The sequence below is a fragment of the Salvelinus sp. IW2-2015 genome, linkage group LG6.2 (genome assembly GCF_002910315.2).
Source record: "Salvelinus sp. IW2-2015 linkage group LG6.2, ASM291031v2, whole genome shotgun sequence".
Taxonomy (NCBI): Eukaryota; Metazoa; Chordata; class Actinopteri; order Salmoniformes; family Salmonidae; genus Salvelinus; species Salvelinus sp. IW2-2015.
Genome location: NC_036846.1, coordinates 14,201,846 through 14,220,357, shown reverse-complemented (window position 1 = coordinate 14,220,357; position 18,512 = coordinate 14,201,846). Strand labels below are relative to the sequence as shown.

Genomic DNA, 18,512 nt, shown 5'->3' with positions numbered 1-18,512 from the left:
GCCCCCGCCAACCCCTTCTCCCCTTCGTTTGGCCGAGGTTTCAGCACAATGGACAGCGCATGTAATACTGGTTAGGGACAACGCTTGTTAAAATGGACACAGACTAAAAAGCATGGGGCTATTTGTTTTCTTTTCAAAGCAAAACCACATAGCAATTTTTCACGATTCTGTTTGTACATGAGTGATGTAACAGTGTAAGGTGTAACAGGCTAGATAGCGGCAGCCAGTATGGCCATTTGCTAGGAGCTGCAAGCCGTCTGGATTCTGAACAATTTAATAGCCGCCTTCTCTCCTCCCTCCTCCCGGAAAGAGTTGTTCTGCGCTCGCAGCGGCACTCCACTGCCGCATGCCGTTTAGCACTCACTGTATGATCGCAATCACGCAGGTTTGAGCTAATGGTCCTACCTTAACAATTTGCACTCGCGTTTGGAGATGTGGCTGCTTGCATAACGGTGTGGATGGGGGGCGAGCAGGGTCATGAGGGTGATCATTACCTTTGAGTTGGATTTTGGGGGTCGCTACCGTAGAAGGAACGCGCTCTTCCTATCAATAATTCATCCATCCCTGAAGCAGCGGGAAAGGGGGGGAGAGCACACAGCTCCGGAGAAACAGGTTTTGAACTGCAGTCACCGGCGTATTATGTCACAATCTGACAGTGCTTCGAGACGGGCTGACGAGGAGGACAAAGGAGGATGAAGGAGGGAGAGGGACCGGGAGAGGCAGAGGAGGAATATAATGAAGTTGAGTGGGAAAGGACTGTGTACCATCGTCTCCAGCGCCCTCCTCTTCGTCTGCGCGGTGAGCGAAGTTGTTGTCGGATTCAAATGCATCTCGCTGGGCACCAAAGTAAAAGTGCATTTTCACCTGTCGACCGCGGCCGGGGCTTTCTACTCGGGGATACTGGTCGGACTCGGGCAGGCGCTGCTGGGCTTTGCGCTGCTTTGTTGCAAAGGGACGCCCGGGTGCCGGAATTTCTTTCTTCTGGGCATCCTGGTGTTTTTGTTGGGAGTTCTCACCGCCTTCTCCGGCGCCGTGGTGGACGGGGACACGGTGTCTCTGGTGGAGCGCAAATATTCCCATTATTGCCTAGACATAGACTCAGTGGAATTAACCGCCATCTGCAACCAACTGAAGGAATATCAGAGAAGTCTAGTCATCTCAACCATTCTTAGCACTTTGGAATGCCTTCTCGGGCTTATGAACTTGGTGATCATCAAAAGGTACAAAACAGCGCAGTTTTACAGACGGAGGCAATCACAGAGGCAGAGCGTGGGGACTATTATTTTCAGTGAGGAGCAGGACTTTACCGTATCCGAATTCCAACCGGTTTCCTACATTAACTTGGGGGTATTTCAAGTGTTCGACGAAGCAGGTGTTGAAGTACAATGCGGGGGCCACCCGTCTATAGATCTCCCGGGTTACTCACCCACGGATCCCGAGCTCAACCATTCCTACCCCTTTTCTTACCCGCTACCGAACGAGTTACCGCCCGCGTACGAAGACATTTTCCCTGGAGATGAAAGTAACAAATAGCAACTCACTCTGAACAAACAAAAAAGTTGGAACATGAGCTCTAAATTCTGCAGTGACAATCACTGGCTTTCTCCCTTCGGTCTATTCAGTGCTGGAACAAATCATGGAGAGATTCTTACCTAAACCTTTTCCATTTCCTTCATGCTTATTTTTCTCAGCAAAGGTAGCCTTCTGGTCCACTTTATGCTCATCTACCATTATGTTGCCAATTAACTAGTCTATTGCCATCCATCGATATAGTCGAAATTCCATGGTAATAAATACCAGATCCATAGACCATAAGATGCTACCATACCAGTCCAAATGTCAAAGCAGCAGTTGTTTTGAGTTCAGATTGGATACACATCAAATGCCCATATAGTTTGCTGTTGTTATTGTTTTCTTTAACATATGAATAAAAGTGTATTTACTCTCACCTGATGTTAGAAGTTCTATTCAAAAACCAACCTGCATTTTACCTGCCTAATACTCTAACATCCACAATGGGCTTGTAATGTGTCTTGTACACCCAACAGGTGTAGCCCATTAAATTAGGATAGTGCTTGATTAACAAGACCACAGAAAGGCCCACATCATTCCGAATCGGAAATTAATTCCCGTAGCCATATAAATACAATACATTAGTAATGAAAAAGGTAGATGTATTCCCCTTCCACCTTTTTGCAATCTTTGCGGAGCCAATTACTCTTGTTCTCACTGCAGTATAACCTAATGGGTAGCCTGCATTTGTTTCACATGCTTAACTAAATAGCCACTAAACCATTGAGTATTATGTCTGCATCCCAAATAGCACACTATTCCCATAGTGCTCTGGTCAAAAGTAATGCACTGTAAAGGCAATTGGATACCATTTGGGATGCATCCATTCACTAGTATGAGTCACCAGAGCACCACGCCTCCCATTCACCCCCTAAGTGGCAGATAAAAACTCTCATTGATGACTTCTTTGCTGAATTTCACCCACTGTTGAGTGGATGTGATGCTCTCACTCTCACCTGATAAGATTACTCAAGTTGGGTGTGAAATCACTTCCTCAGCCGTTGCTAGGAACTTTGATATTACCTCTGCTTCTTGTGTGCGACTAGCGAGTATAATTGGATATAAATGGGGTTAGATATTCATGTGATCTTGGAGTACAGGAGTTCAACATATTTAGAAAGACATGTACCGTACTGTATGGGACAGTGGAACTGTAGGGCTGTATGCCTCTGAACTGTAGTGAATCATCTGATATATACACTGTATGCTCAATTCAAAGCAAACTGTGACAATTGTTCAGTTCAAACTGCTGTCTTTACATGGTCATAGTGTTGTAATTTTATTAGGGATAAAATATATTGTGAATTGAGATAAACAACTCGTTTGTTTGTTTCAGGGGGAGAAATGGATTGAATGGGTCTACATGCCCATATTGGGGGTCTTTTGAAAATCGGGCACAGTCATTTGAGCATAAAGACACACAAAACTGCAGGGCCTGCTAGTTGTTGCAGTTCATTATAGTCTATCTGAGATCTCAATGAGAAAGTGATTTCTGGAATTGCTTAGGGACCACGGATATTTTGTTGTTGTTAGTTCTCAGTTTTACCTTGGATATTTTACAGAACAGTTTGCATAATAGGATACCTGTATGATTATGCTTGCATATAGTTATTCCCTGAGATATACCATAAAACTCTTTATTTTACAGTGGTACTAATGGAATCATGTCATTACCAAGCAACAACATATGTAGAATATGTACTTGCAGTTACAGTATATAGTGCTCAGTGGGGATATATCAGTATCCAACCTGGCATGTATTGCTGCAAAGCTGCAAGTCGTTTAGAAGATATTTGACATAATTTGGGTCATATGTTACATTAACACTGTGATGTCAGTCATGTTTAGAATGTTACATTGATGGCATCTTGGCACCCTGTCTTTCTGAATGGTCTATTGTACATCAAAACATTTAAAGCTGACTGAAGTTATCCTTGATTTATAAAATCACTGCTGGTTAATTTGCTTAATGTAATGTATTGCAATGCAATCTTCTTACTTCCTTCCTGCTCACCTCATCCAGTTAATGATTATTCAAATGACCAGGATAAGAACATACAGGGCTGTTTATTAATTCATTTTCAGAGGGCACATGCCCTAGGGCTGTTAATTAGGCAAATTAATAATATTTCCAAGTTGTAAATTCTAACTACATCGCTTATTTGTCAGACAGATAAATGGGGTAAGGGTTATGATTTACATGTATATGGACACGCATTGACTAATGTGACTTTCCTGTGATGTAATCAGGTACAGTAGGGTTCTTTGAAAGCAGTGTAACTTTAATACGAGAGGGCAATTTAGGCTCACGGTTTCACAGGCAGTTTAACTAAACTGATTTACATCATTTGGGCCTTTATGTTATCACTACTAATGCACTTTAGTTTGTAATGAAGTTCTCTAAGACTGCCAGCCAGGAGATAATGGTGGATGTCATGGTGCGTATTCTTTCTGACTCTCCAATAGATATTCATATGGAACTGTAGTACTATCACAGTGGGTTATAGTATCCATGTTAAGTCAAGGTACTGTAGTACTATCACAGTGGGTTATAGTATCCATGTTAAGTCAAGGTACGTAGTACTATCACAGTGGGTATAGTATCCATGTTAAGTCAAAGGTACTTGTAGTACTATCACAGTGGGTTATACTATTCAGGTTATGTCAATGTACTGTAGTACTATCACAGTGGGGTATTAGTATCCATGTTAAGTCAAGGTACTGTAGTACTATCACAGTGGGTTATAGTATCCATGTTAAGTCAAGGTACTGTAGTACTATCACAGTGGTTATAGTATCCATGTTAAGTCAAGGTACTGTAGTACTATCACAGTGGGTTATAGTATCCATGTTAAGTCAAGGTACTGTAGTACTATCACAGTGGGCTGGGAGAGGATGGTATAGATATAATGATGTTGTAGGTAGGCAATCTTACTCTGCAAAGTTCCAGCCAAGCAGTAACACATCTAATTAAACTAATCAGCTAACCACAATCTTCTATGTTTACTTTAGAGTTGTTGAATCATATGTAGCCTAGCCCTTGGCTGGAAGAAAAGCCTGCACCCCCACTGCCCATCCCTTTCTAGAGAATACTGGGCACCTTCTAATGTGGAGAGGAAACGTTGGCATCAGAGCCCCTCCATCTTGGACGGTGTTACGTGTAGCTCTCGGTATTGTAATGTAAAGTAGATGTCTGAGGCCAGTGTTTTTTCTGCAGTGTTTCTGTTTGTTTCTCTGTCAGCACTGGCCTCCAGCCAAGGTCCTGACACCCGCACTGTGGTTACTGCACTCAGTCAATTGACAGAGAGGAGGAGGAAAGGAGGAATGGTGGAAGGGAGGGAGGGAGGGTGAGTGGGATGGCGGGGTGAAAAAGAGGCCTACTTCATCTTTCTGCTCAGCAAAAAAGAGCTGGCAAAGTGAAAATCACAGCCCTGGGAAAGGTGGGAGCAAAACAAGCATCCTGGCTAGTGGCTAACATCATATTTTATCATCTGAAGACTGGATTTTTCTTGCACTATTTTTCTCTCAATTTTGTCTCTCTTCAAAAGTTGTTTGATATAGCTACAATCTGGTATTTGTGTGTCAGCCCAACAGCAGCCCCACAACTTAAATTGAGGGATTAGGCTGGAGAACTGTAACCACTCTTACATTCATAGGCACATTTCATGCAAATATTCCAGACTGCACCTTTAAGACAATTTTTGTCAGCCTGAGCAATCGCAGATGGAAGCTTTAAACCCAATGAGACACGTTGCATTAAAGCATCCCATTAATTTGACTCCTATCCAGTGTTTAATAAAACCTGTTTATTCAGTTTGTCTTTATTGCTTGGCCTTTCTGGGCAATTCCACTGAAATCAAGATGATTTACTGCACTGGCTCTCACCGACTAACAGGTGGATCATTTAAAATAGAGGACTGTGATTCCCTATATAGTGCACTACTTTTGACTAAGTTATTATTGTCTTGTTTTTTTTTATTCTGTGCTTGAAGGGCTCTTGAACCATTTGTAATGAAAGACAACAGCTGGTCTTTGGGGAGAACTTTCAGCTGTCTTTCTACTGCCTGGTACAAGGCTCTTATGGGGCCTGATTCAGACTTAGGAAATGTACATCTTTTCTACGAACCCCTTTCCTACGCACTTCTCAGTAGTTGGTATTCAGACTTACCTTATGAAGGTGCACAACAGACTTCGCAGGCGTGGTTCCCTTGCGCGCACTGAATACATTTAATTCAACCGCTGAAAACCCTCCAGCTTGCTTGCCAACATATTTTCTTGTGGAGTTTTCATTCAATAGGGTTTTCAGTATCTAAAGCCATCCCTTTTATCTGAAGCCATCCCTTTAAATTTGGTGTACCTTTAATTAGAATTTTCTCGACAAACTCAAATATATGGAGAGAATGGATCAGAATATTAGGGATCAATGAAAGGAAGCCATATATGCATATTCGTCTACTTTTCGGCACCAATTGGTAGATTTAAAAATACTCTGACGTTGTATATTATTTAGGTTTGGAGAGCCTTTGCGCATTAAATATAGATGAATAAAAAATACAGTGGTTGGACGCATCCTGAAAGTTGCCATATTCAAATGTCCAATCCATTAAATATTAGAAAGTTATGAAAAGCGTATAATAGGTGTTGAACTGTAATCCTATAAATCTACCCTAATAATCCTCACTAATCATGGAACTGTATGACAACAGTCCAGTCGTCTTGAACCGTGTGCCAGGCACAGGTTTAAACTGCTACATATGGTCTGTGTTCCATAATGATTCAAATATGCTACATGTCTTATTGCACAACTTGTAATATGTTAGCCTAATATGATCAACTATTGCTAGCGATCCTCAGGAACAACCACACGAATGTGACAGAGGAAAGAAAGGTAAACTAACAATGGATAACTTGGTAGGTTTGGCACTATACTGTCATTTGCGCTTGGCTACAGAAGCCAATAGCTTGGGTCTCCAAATTTTAACCCAGGTTATAAGCCAGCATTTCATAAACTTCACCATGGAAAAGGTGATATGTTAATATGCTTCAGTTTGCCTGCATATGACTGGTTTCACATTTGTCTCCAGCGATCACAAGGTAAAATAAATCTAAAACAATTGTCATTAATATTTACAATCAACTATCCAAATGACTAATTTACCTAGCTCGTATCAATAGCTCTTATCAAGTTGTAAATTTCAGTGCATGGAGAATGGTGTTATGTCTATCGGAAAAAATAAAGTAGATGTTGTTCCACTTGGAACTGACAGGTTGCGCCACCTTATTCATTGTTTCATTGCATGTAAAGGTGGTGGAATTAGGAGGGAATTAAGGTCAGAATACACACACCTCCACCACACCTTCATGTATTAGATCTCCACCCAAAAGGAATAGCAGGTAAATAGCTTGCTATTCTCATGCATAAGTTCAAGGTCAGAATACAAATAGAGAGAAAAATGCATAAAAAGGGAATTACCTTCCATTTACGCATGCTTAACTTGGGTTGGAACACCCCCCCCCCAGGATGCCTATATTGCCTATGGTTTGTGTTGCTGTCCATGGTTCTGAATCTATACATGATGGTGACATTGAGTCTTAGCCACCAATAGCACCCTATTCCCTATATAGTGTACTACTTCAAATCAAATTAAATCACATTTTATTTGTCACATACACATGGTTAGCAGATGTTAATGCGAGTGTAGTGAAATGCTTGTGCTTCTAGTTCCGACAATGCATTAATATCTAACAAGTAATCTAACAAATTCACAACAAATACCTTATACACACAATCTAAAGGGGTGAATGAGAATATGTACATGGATGAGCAATTGCCGTGCGGCATAGGCAAGATGCAATAGATGGTATGAAATACAGTATATACATATCAGATGAGTAATGTAGGATATGTAAACATTATTAAAGTGGCATTATTTAAAGGGACTAGTTATACCTTTATTAAATATATTTATTAAAGTGGCCAGTGATTTGGGTCTGTATGTTGGCAGCAGCCTCTCTATGTTAGTGATGGCTGTTTAACAGTCTGATGGCCTTGAGATAGAAGCTGTTTTTCAGTCTTTCGGTCCCAGCTTTGATGCACCTGTACTGACTTCGCCTTTTGGATGATAGCGGGGTGAACAGGCAGTTGCTCGGATGGTTGTTGTCCTTGATGATCTTTTTGGCCTTCCTGTGACATCGATGCTGTAGGTGTCCTGGAGGGCAGGTAGTTGCCCCTGGTGATGTGTTGTGCAGACCGCACTACCCTCTGGAGAGCCTTGTGGTTGACGGCAGTGCAGGTGCCGTACCAGGCGGTGATACAGCCCGACAGGATGCTCTCGATTGTGCATCTGTAAAAGTTTGTGAGGGTTTTAGGTGACAAGCCAAATTTCTTCAGCCTCTTGAGGTTGAAGAGCCGCTGTTGCGCCTTCTTCACCACGCTGACTGTGTGGGTGGACCATTTCAGTTTGTCCGTGATGTGTACGCAGAGGAACTTAAAACTTTCCACCTTCTCCTCTACTGTCCCGTCGATGTGGATAGGGGGTGCTTCCTTTTGACTGGGTCTATAGGGGTATAGTGCACTGTAGGGAATATGGTGCAATTTTGGACACAGTTATACCTGGAAGCTATATCACTCCATATTCATCTCTCTGACTGGTGCATTCATTTAAATACAGTACATGTATTCTTCCCTATCAACTTTTAGGCCTTATTAAGATGTTCAAGATGGGGTTTTGGATTGTATCTAACATAACTCTTGATAATGTACTTGGCCACTCAGTGAGAATTAATGTGCTGTCAAGTGATGTGCTGTCAAGAGCCAACCTTTACAGACTGGAGTGTGAAAAAGTAATTTCCTTGTTAGTTCCTTTCACGTGAAAAAACAGTATTATATGGAGGTTTAACAACTCAAAAATGAACACCTGTTTTTTAGAAGACATCATTGAAAGTAACCATTTTGCCAAAAATGATTCTGTCTGTTTGAGGACTTGGAGACAAAAAATATCAGGAGGATAACTACACATGATTTTACAATTGAACCTCCACTGTGTCCACTGTGCCAATATAAAGGTGAAGTTTGACAGGAAATGTTGTTGATACAGAAACACTTATGTATAAACATAATGACAAACATAATATACTGTAAGAATGTGTCTCAAATCATGTTTGGGGTTTATCTGCAAACCTCCCTGGAAATATGGCATCAGAGCAATTTTCTCTCCAAAAAAGCAACAATTATAAATCCACAGATGATGTTTATCTTTCAAATTGCCTCCACTGCTCCATTGCCCCCACAATTGTATTTATTTGATAAATAATGACTGGCTGATAGAAGACGGACAGAAATATCAGCCAAAGACAACAGGCCTCATTTATTGGCCCTTTCCATGATTAAATTTACCCTGAGCAAATTTCTATACGTTCTGTAGACAGAGAAATGCTTCTTTGAATAAATTGCTCTTCTTTTAGGATGAGGAAGATAAGCACCTCACAGCCTCACACAGCCTCTAGAAGCCTCCCAATTCCCATCTTGACAGGGGAGTATTCTGTGGGCTGCATCAAACACTGATTGTAAGCCTTTCCACGGAACAAAAACTGGTTGAATCAACATTGTTTCCACGTCATTTCAACCTCAAAAATGCAAAGTGATGATGTTGAATCAACCTGGAAAACTGATTGGATTTGCAAAAAGTCATCAACATAAGGGGATTTCATCACTTTTTCACACAAACTTTAACCTAAATCCAATGTCATGGTGACATTTTTTGTCGTTTTCAGTTTGAATTCCCATTAGTTGAACTGACGTCTGTGCCAAGTGGGTTTTTTCCTTTCTTCGATCAGTTGAGTAGAAAATACAATACCACAAGTTAGTTGTCAGCTTATCCCCCTGACCTTGTGTTGCTGACTCCCCGAGCTGTTGTCATGAAATGTCCTCCGCTAAGTTCATCAATCACAGAGACAAGACTGCTGAGAAACGATGCTCGTTTTGAGAAATGGCCTCCTGCCATCCCCCAATTGCTCTTCTCTTTGCCTGTGAAGATATAACGGTTGAGAGCTGTGCCAAGAACCCTGTCTATGATTTCTCAGCCCCCAAGTCTCAGACATACAGGGAAAGCCTGTTGGTACAGTCACCCTCTCCCTCCAACTCGTTTCACATTTCAAATACTGCTCGAGCAACACCCAGGGAATGCCAACATCTCTGGTAGCCATTGTTTTTTTCTTGTGCTGCCTAGCATACTTTCTCCCAGCTTTTAGTTTTGTTATTGAAGCTTGGTTTGGTTAAGAAATCAAGACGAGTCGTATTTTGCCTCTACTTTCTCTTACCTCCTTGTAGTTCTCAGAATGTCTAAGCCTAATGGCAGGCGGTTCAAATCATGTGTCACCATGACAGTGACGTTATCCTTTAGGAGATGTGGACAATGTCACTGGATACAATAGTTAGTACAATTTCTTAATTGTTTGGCGCTGTCAAACTGTTTGTTCATGCAAACTATACTATCATGTCCCACTTTACAAATCAGTAGTTAGAGTGCATTTAGAGTGAGATTAGACGAGGCTTCCAGTGCCCAGGCATCATCAGGGAACAGGGGCAGACTGGCCATAGGGCAATTCTGGCAAATGCCAGAAGGGCTGGTTCCTTATTCAGAGAAGTAGGCCTGTCTACATTTATTTATCTTTTTGTTGCGCAGAATTACCATTATTTTACTAATAATGGGGGCTTCAAGTTAAACATGTCAGTGTGGGGGCTTTGAGTGAATAAATGTGCTGTTAGAAATGCTCAGTCCGATTTCTGGTCCAATTCCGTCCCTGGAAACCACTCTAATATTCACACGATATTCTCCAAACACCCCACAGGGCAGACATCCCAATTATTCGCAAAAGGAAGCGACGCAGTGGACGAAGAGCCGGATGCCTCGTCCAGACCCGCAGAAGGCAACTAGGAAAGCTGCCGTTACCGTCAATATTACTCGCCAACGTGCAATCATTGGACAATAAACTAGACGAGGTACGATCACGAATATCCTACCAACGGGACATCAAAAACTGTAATATCCTATGCTTCACGGAATCGTGGCTGAATGACAACATGGATATTCAGCTAGCGGGATACACGCTGCATCCGGCAGGATAGAACAGCACACTCCGGTAAGACAGGGGGGGGGGGGGGGGGGGCGGTCTGTTCATATTTGTAACAACAGCTGGTGCACAAAATCTAAGGAAGTCTCTAGATTTTGCTCGCCTGAAGTAGAGTATATTGTGATAAATTGCAGGCCACACTACTTGCCTAGAGTTCTCAGCTATCCTTTTTCGTGCTGTTTATTTACCACCACAGACAGATCTGGCACTAAGACCACACTCAGTCAGCTGTATAAGGAAATAAGCAAACAGGAAACCACTCACCCAGAGGCGGCGCTCCTAGTGGCCGGAGACTTTAATGCAGGGAAACTTAAATCAGTTCTACCAAATCTCTATCAACATGTTAAATGTGCAACCAGAGGGAAAAAAATTCTAGATCACCTGTACTCCACACACAGAGGCGCGTACAAAGTTCTCCCTCGCCCTCCATTTGGTAAATCCGACCACAACTCTATCCTCCTGGTTCCTGCTTACAAGCAAAAATTAAAGCAGGAAGCACCAGTGACTCGGTCTATAAAAAATGGTCAGATGAAGCAGATGCTAAACTACAGGACTGCTTTGCTATCACAGACTGGAACATGTTCCGGGATTCTTCCGATGACATTGAGGAATACAGTACATCAGTCACTGGCTTTATCAATAAGTGCATTGAGGACGTCATCCCCACAGTGACTGTACGTACATACCCCAACCAGAAGCCATGGATTACAGGCAACATTCGCACTGAGCTAAAGGGTAAAGCTGCCGCTTTCAAGGTGCGGGACTCAAACCCGGAAGCTTACAAGAAATCCCGCTATGCCGTGCGACGAACCATCAAACAGGCAAAGCGTCAATACAGGGCTAAGATTAAATCATACTACACCGGCTCTGGCACCTGTCGGATGTGGCAGGGCTTGCAAACGATTACAGACTACAAAGGGAAGCACAGCCGCGAGCTGCCCAGTGACACGAGCCTACCAGACGAGCTAAATCACTTCCATGCTCGCTTCGAGGCAAGCAACACTGAGGCATGCATGAGAGCATCAGCTGTTCCGGACGACTGTGTGATCACGCTCTCCGTAGCCGACGTGAGTAAGGCCTTGAAACAGGTCAACATACACAAGGCTGCGGGGCCAGACGGATTACCAGGACGTGTGCTCGGGCATGTGCTGACCAACTGGCAGGTGTCTTCACTGACATTTTCAACATGTCCCTGATTGAGTCTGTAATACCAACATGCTTCAAGCAGACCACCATAGTCCCTGTGCCCAAGAACACAAAGGCAACCTGCCTAAATGACTACAGACCCGTAGCACTCACGTCCGTAGCCATGAAGTGTTTTGAAAGTCTGGTAATTGCTCACATCAACACAATTATCCCAGAAACCCTAGACCCACTCCAATTTGCATACCGCCCAAACAGATCCACAGATGATGCAATCTCTATTGCACTCCACACTGCCCTTTCCCACCTGGACAAAAGGAACACCTATGTGAGAATGCTGTTCATTGACTACAGCTCAGCATTCAACACCATAGTACCAAGCTCACCAAGCTCATCACCAAGCTAAGGAACCTGGGACTAAACACCTCCCTCTGCAACTGGATCCTGGACTTCCTGACAGGCCGCCCCCAGGTGGTGAGGGTAGGTAGCAACACATCTGCCACGCTGATCCTCAACACTGGAGCTCCCTAGGGGTGCGTGCTCAGTCCCCTCCTGTACTCCCTGTTCACCCACGACTGCATGGCCAGGCACGACTCCAACACCATCATTACATTTGCTGACGACACAACAGTGGTAGGCCTGATTACCGACAACGACGAGACAGCCTATAGGGAGGAGGTCAGAGACTTGGCCGGGTGGTGCCAGAATAACAACCTATCCCTCAACGTAACCAAGACTAAGGAGATGATTGTGGACTACAGGAAAAGGAGCACCGAGCACATCCCCATTCTCATCGATGGGGCTGTAGTGGAGCAGGTTGAGAGCTTCAAATTCCTTGGTGTCCACATCAACAACAAACTAGATTGGTCCAAACACACCAAGACAGTCGTGAAGAGGGGACGACAAAGCCTATTCCCTCTCAGGAAACTAAAAAGATTTGGCATGGGTCCTGAGATCCTCAAAAGGTTCTACAGCTGCAACATCGAGAGCATTCTGACCGGTTGCATCACTGCCTGGTACGGCAATTGCTCGGCCTCCGACCGCAAGGCACTTCAGAGGGTAGTGCGTATGGCCCAGTACATCACTGGAGCAAAGCTGCCTGCCATCCAGGACCTCTACACCAGGCGGTGTCAGAGGAAGGCCCTAAAAAGTGTCAAAGACCCCAGCCACCCCAGTCATAGACTGTTCTCTCTACTACCGCATGGCAAGCGATACCGGAGTGCCAAGTCTAGGACAAAAAGGCTTCTCAACAGTTTTTACCCCCAAGCCATAAGACTCCTGAACAGGTAACCAAATGGCATTTCACTGTAAGGTCTACACCTGTTGTATTCGGCGCACATGACAAATAAACTTTGATTTGATTTGAAGTTTCCATCCAATACGTTGTCTATGTGATATGGAAATTGATGAAAGTATTTAGGTTAAGAATGGGATTTTAGGAGTCATAAGAGATAACTTCTAATCATATCCTTTGCACTTTAAGTAGCCACGCCCGAGTGAGGTCAGAAGAGCGTGTCAGTGTGATGGAACCGTCCTTTTTGACCAGAGTGCTTAAAAGGACTGGCTATGAATTAACATACGAGACCATAACATTCCATGTTGCTGCTGTGCATGTAAAGTTGTCTGGATCCTGAACCCTGAATAATCAACATGAGGTGTAGGCAAGAAGCTCACTTCCCAGACAATCACTGGTACAGCTCATTAGCTGCCCTAAGTCAGATATCAAGAAAAGCAAATCGAAGTGGGACTATCATACTATGCTGGAAACCATCCCATCCTACCAAGAGTCTCAACTAACTATATGCTCCTAATCTCATCACCGAGGGAAACCGTCGACACGGCTGTCTATCCATCACCCTAGGAGCATTGTCCAGAGTGAAAAGATGTAAGAAGAGGGAAAAGGGGGGACCCTCCCTTTTGGACACCAGAGCCTTACAAGCGTGCTGCTGAAAGGCCAAACCAACATTCTTCCGAAGGATGGCTCATTCCAACAGAGAAACGGTGAACCGCATTAACACATAAATACATGAATGATTTCCGATTCCAAACGGACAGCGGTTTGTGTGCACGATATATGATTAATGTGAGGACAGTCCTCGAATGTATCCACGATAAGTGTCATTTTTCTCTCTCTCTCTCCTCTGCCATATCTTGTCAGTCTACTAGGGACCTTTCTTCTCATGTATTATGTGTGTATTTTATCCTGTTTTCTCATTTTAATTAGCTAGTAAATAAATAATCAAACCAATTGGTGTTTTATTGAATCATGAGTAAGGTTGTGTTTTTTGCAGATGCATGAGGTTACGACATTCAGAATTAGGATATGATTAGAGGTAATAATTAATAAGGTGACTGTTTATCGATGAAATAGATACACAGCTCTGGAAAAAATTAAGAGATCACTGCTAAATCAGTTTCTCTGGTTTTACTATTTATAGGAATGTGTTTGGGTAAAATGAACATTTTTGTTTTATTCTATAAACTACTGACAACATTTCTCCCAAATTCCCCCCAAAAAGATTGTCATTTAGAGCATTTATTTGCATTTATTTGCTAGTTTTATCTCCATCAATATATTCGGAATCAATCATGGCCACTCTTGCTGACACTTGTGGCTGCTTCGTGTGATGTATTGTTGTCTCTACCTTTTTGCCCTTTGTGCTGTTTCCATGCCTAACAATGTTTGTAACATGTTTGTGCTGCTACCATGTTGTTTTAGTTTCATGTTGTGTTACTGCCATGTTGTTGTGATGGTGTGTTGCTGCTATGTTGTGTTGTTGTCATGTTGTGTTGCTGCCATGTTGTGCTGCTAGCATGTTGTGCTGTTGCCATGTTGTGTTGTCATGTGTAACTGCCATGTTGTGTTGCTACCATGTTGTTGTCATGTGTTGCTGCCATGTTGTGCTGCTACCATGTTGTGTTTTCATGTGTTGTTGCCATGTTGTTGTCATGTTGTGTTGCTACCATGCTGTGTTGTCATTTGTTGCTACCATGCTGTGTTGTCTTTGGCCTCTCTTTATGAGTGTTGTGGTGTCTCTCTTTATGTAGTGTAGTGGTGTCTCTCTTTATGTTGTGTTGTGGTGTCTCTCTTTATGTAGTGTTGTGGTGTTGTTCTTGTCGTGACGTGTGTTTTGTCCTACCAAGAGAGGCCTTTTGCCTTTCATTGTAAATAAGAAGTTTTTCGTAATTGACTTGCCTAGTTAAATAAAGGTACAATATATACAGTATATATAAAATAAAAAGACAGAATAAATGTGAGTGAAAGAAAAGCAGAAGAACAGTATTCAGTCATGAGGGTCAAGATAAAAAGAAACAACACTAACCTATATATTCCCAGTTACAGTACATGGCTCTGATTTCAGACAGAAGGCCAGAGCGTGTCAGCACCTATCTGCTTAAGTTCTTTTTGAGCCTATTTAAAGTCTAATGTGGCCCTGCTGTTCCGTTCCATAAGCCTGATGCCAAAACGTTTGCACAACTCAAGATCATAGTCTGATATAGCTAAGACATGTCAAGGTTTGAGGTAGTCAGATATGGAGGCTAGGCCATTAGTCATGTGATAGCCTACAGCACTGTCCGTACCAAGCCAAAGTCGCTGACTTGCAAATCAAACTAGCTACTGTAATTCATTCTCAGTGATACGTGGGAGGGATTCTTACGCACCTGATTACACAGAGGAGAATTGAGATGAATGATAACATATCAACAGCGGTACATGTTTGGAAGGAGTTGGCTGAGGTAGCCCTGAAGGTAAAGTGCTGGGAGCGCGTGTAGGAAGAGGGGGAGGATAGATCAGCAACACAGACATGATTAATCGATTTGATCCACACAACAGTGAATAATGACCTTTATTAAAGTCATCGGTGCTGACTAAGGAATAATCACCTAACCTTAGGGGAACAATTAGTTTATATCTTGATTGAACATAGGGTGGTTCATTTCCTTATACTGTATATCCCTCAAACTCAACTCTGGACCTCCACTCCATTTTTTTTATTGTTGCCCTCTAATCAGGAACTGATTTAGACCTGGGACACCAGGTGGGTGCAATTAATTATCAGGTAGAACAGAAAACCAGCAGGCTCCGGACCTCGTAGGTTAAGAGTTGAATACCCCAGCTGTATATCACTGGACTGGCGCCACGACCAAGTTTGTAATGGAATCGTAAAATATATCTAATTACCACATTTTTTACATTGACGTCATGTTGGTCCTTTGTAGCTCAGTTGATCGAGCACATCGCTTGTAGTGGGTTTGATAAGTAAGCATTTCACGGTAAGGTTGTTGTATTCGGCGCATGTGACAAATAACATTTGATTTGATTTGATTCCCAGGACTACCCATACGTAAAATGCAGGCATGCATGACGAAGTCGCTTTGGATAAAAGCGTCTGCTAAATGGTATATATTAGATAGCTGAAAGTAAATAGTGCTATAAAGCAACTAAGAGGCAGCTTTGACATCACATTTTTCAAAATGGGCAAATAATGGCAGACAATCTCGATATTAGAAGACAGAGACAAACCAAAAGGGACTTCAAAGCCAATTATGTGTTTAAGTGTTTTCAGGCGGCAATACTTAGTCCCAGTAGTTTTTCCCAGCCATCTCCATCCAGGGTCCAAATATATTTCCAGGGTAAAATATCCAGCAACACCGGTGGGGAAAAAAGTCAATACCCCCCTAAAAGCCTTTCATTAAATGCATATCCATTTGTCTATGCAGGGCTGCCAGGATGAAGTCAATGCTGGAGGGACTCCAGTCCAGTGGGTTTTAAAAGCCAACTGTGGGCCTTCATTTCCTGTGACCAAACCTGCTTCATTATCTCTGTGTGACATTCCAAGCCATTAGCCTTGTTTCGATTCTCTCCGGCTGCTCACACGGTTAACAGCACCTGACACGCTTTAATCTTTCTCAGTAAAGCAGAGACAGAGAATGAATCATGAACCTCTTTTGACAGACAAAAGAAAGCATGACATGATGTTTTCCTTACAGACAGATAATAGCCAAGGTCATATCGGACAACATGGCATGTTACTTTCAGTCTGACAGAAGAAGCGTTGGGTGCAACAGCTCTTTGTGTCAAGGCAGCATTGGTAAAACCATGTTACAAGAAAGGGCTGCCAGTTGAACCTCATTTTTAAGCACTTTCTTTCAGATACAGTCAGGTCCAAAATGATTGGCACCCATGATAAAGATGAGCAAAAAAGACTGTATAAAATTAATAATTCAAATACTGAGCTATATTGTATGCTCAAAAAAGTGAACAATTATATTATTTCATACTAATAAAATTGCTCAGAGAAATAGATTTAGTTTAACAAGTATTACTTTTTCCTTTCAATACTTCACCTTGAGAGGATAACGGCACAGCCTTTTTCTAAAATGTTTTATGAGATTGGAGAACACAGAACACATTAGGATGGATCTTAGACCATTCCTCCACACCACAGGTTTTCAATGGGGTTCAAGTCTGGAGACTGAACAAAATGTTGATTTTTGTGGTCAATTAACCATTTCTTTGTGGATTTTGATGTGCGCTTGGGGTTATTGTCTCGCTGGAAGATCCACTTGCAGCCAACTTTCAGCCTCCTGGCAGAGTCAATCAGGTTTTTGGCTAAAATGTCCTGGTACTTGTTTAAGTTCATGATGCCGATGCCCCAGGACCAGTGGATGCAGAATAGCCCCATAACAACAAAGATCCACCACCATATTTTACAGTAGACCTGGGGATCTTTTCGGCATATACATCTTTCGACACCAAACCCTGCACTGGTGTCCATGACCAAAGAGCTATATTGTCATGACATCCAACAAATGTAAACGCCTGGAGTTTGCTAAATGTCATTGGCACTTGGATTGGAACTGGGTGCTATGGTCAGATGAAACGAAAATATCACTCTTTGGCCACGCACACCAGCGGTGGGTTTGTTCTCGAAAGAAGGATGCATATGCAGAAAAGAAGCCCGTACCTGCTGTCAATGGCAAGACGGGCAAATAAATCAGGCTTTGTTGAATGAGATGTCTTGCTGCCAGAATCCAGCTGACACTTGGGCCCTAGCAGTTTATGATCAGTACTTTATAGGCTTTCTTGAGGTCTGCAAACTGACGTAAACCAGCATGAGCCAGATCTAAAAACTAGGGAGTAGAATTTCTATAATCACAAAGCATGTTATGAATGTCAGGTTTTTCCAATGTGAAGGAAGTATCCATTGTGGTACAGCATTTTGGGATTCATATACTGTTATGGTTATGTTATGGCTATATAGCCTACTGTTATGATTATGTTATGGCCATTTAGCCTACTGTTATGGTTATGTTATGGCCATGTAGCCTACTGTTATGGTTATGTTATGGCCATATAGCCTACTGGTATGGTTATGTTATATTCAATTACATTTCTTATAAGGTTGTTTTTTCAACTGCAACACACACTCCTGTGACTCAATCTTATTTACCATTCCTTAAAAAAAGAAAAAAATATTGCCTATCCTGAAGTCAGCTACTTCTCTGTGACATCAGTTAAAGGGGCAATCTGGGATTACAAAAAGTTATATTTTTCAAGAATCAATGGTTCACAAATCGATGTACCAATTGCAACTACTGACTAGCAAAGACACCAAACATATCACGCATTTCTGGCATTTCTGAAAGAAAACAAATGAATA

At 42.4% G+C, this 18,512-nt stretch overlaps 1 protein-coding gene across 1 annotated transcript; it reads left to right on the top strand.

Annotated features, from left to right (window-relative positions):
• The first annotated feature begins 47 nt into the window (after positions 1-47).
• LOC139027976 (transmembrane protein 271-like) lies at positions 48-3,511 on the top strand. The gene has a single exon (XM_070444241.1). The coding sequence runs from the start codon at positions 736-738 to the stop codon at positions 1,531-1,533; it is 798 nt and encodes a 265-aa protein (XP_070300342.1). The 5' UTR covers positions 48-735; the 3' UTR covers positions 1,534-3,511.
• The last annotated feature ends 15,001 nt before the right edge of the window (positions 3,512-18,512 follow it).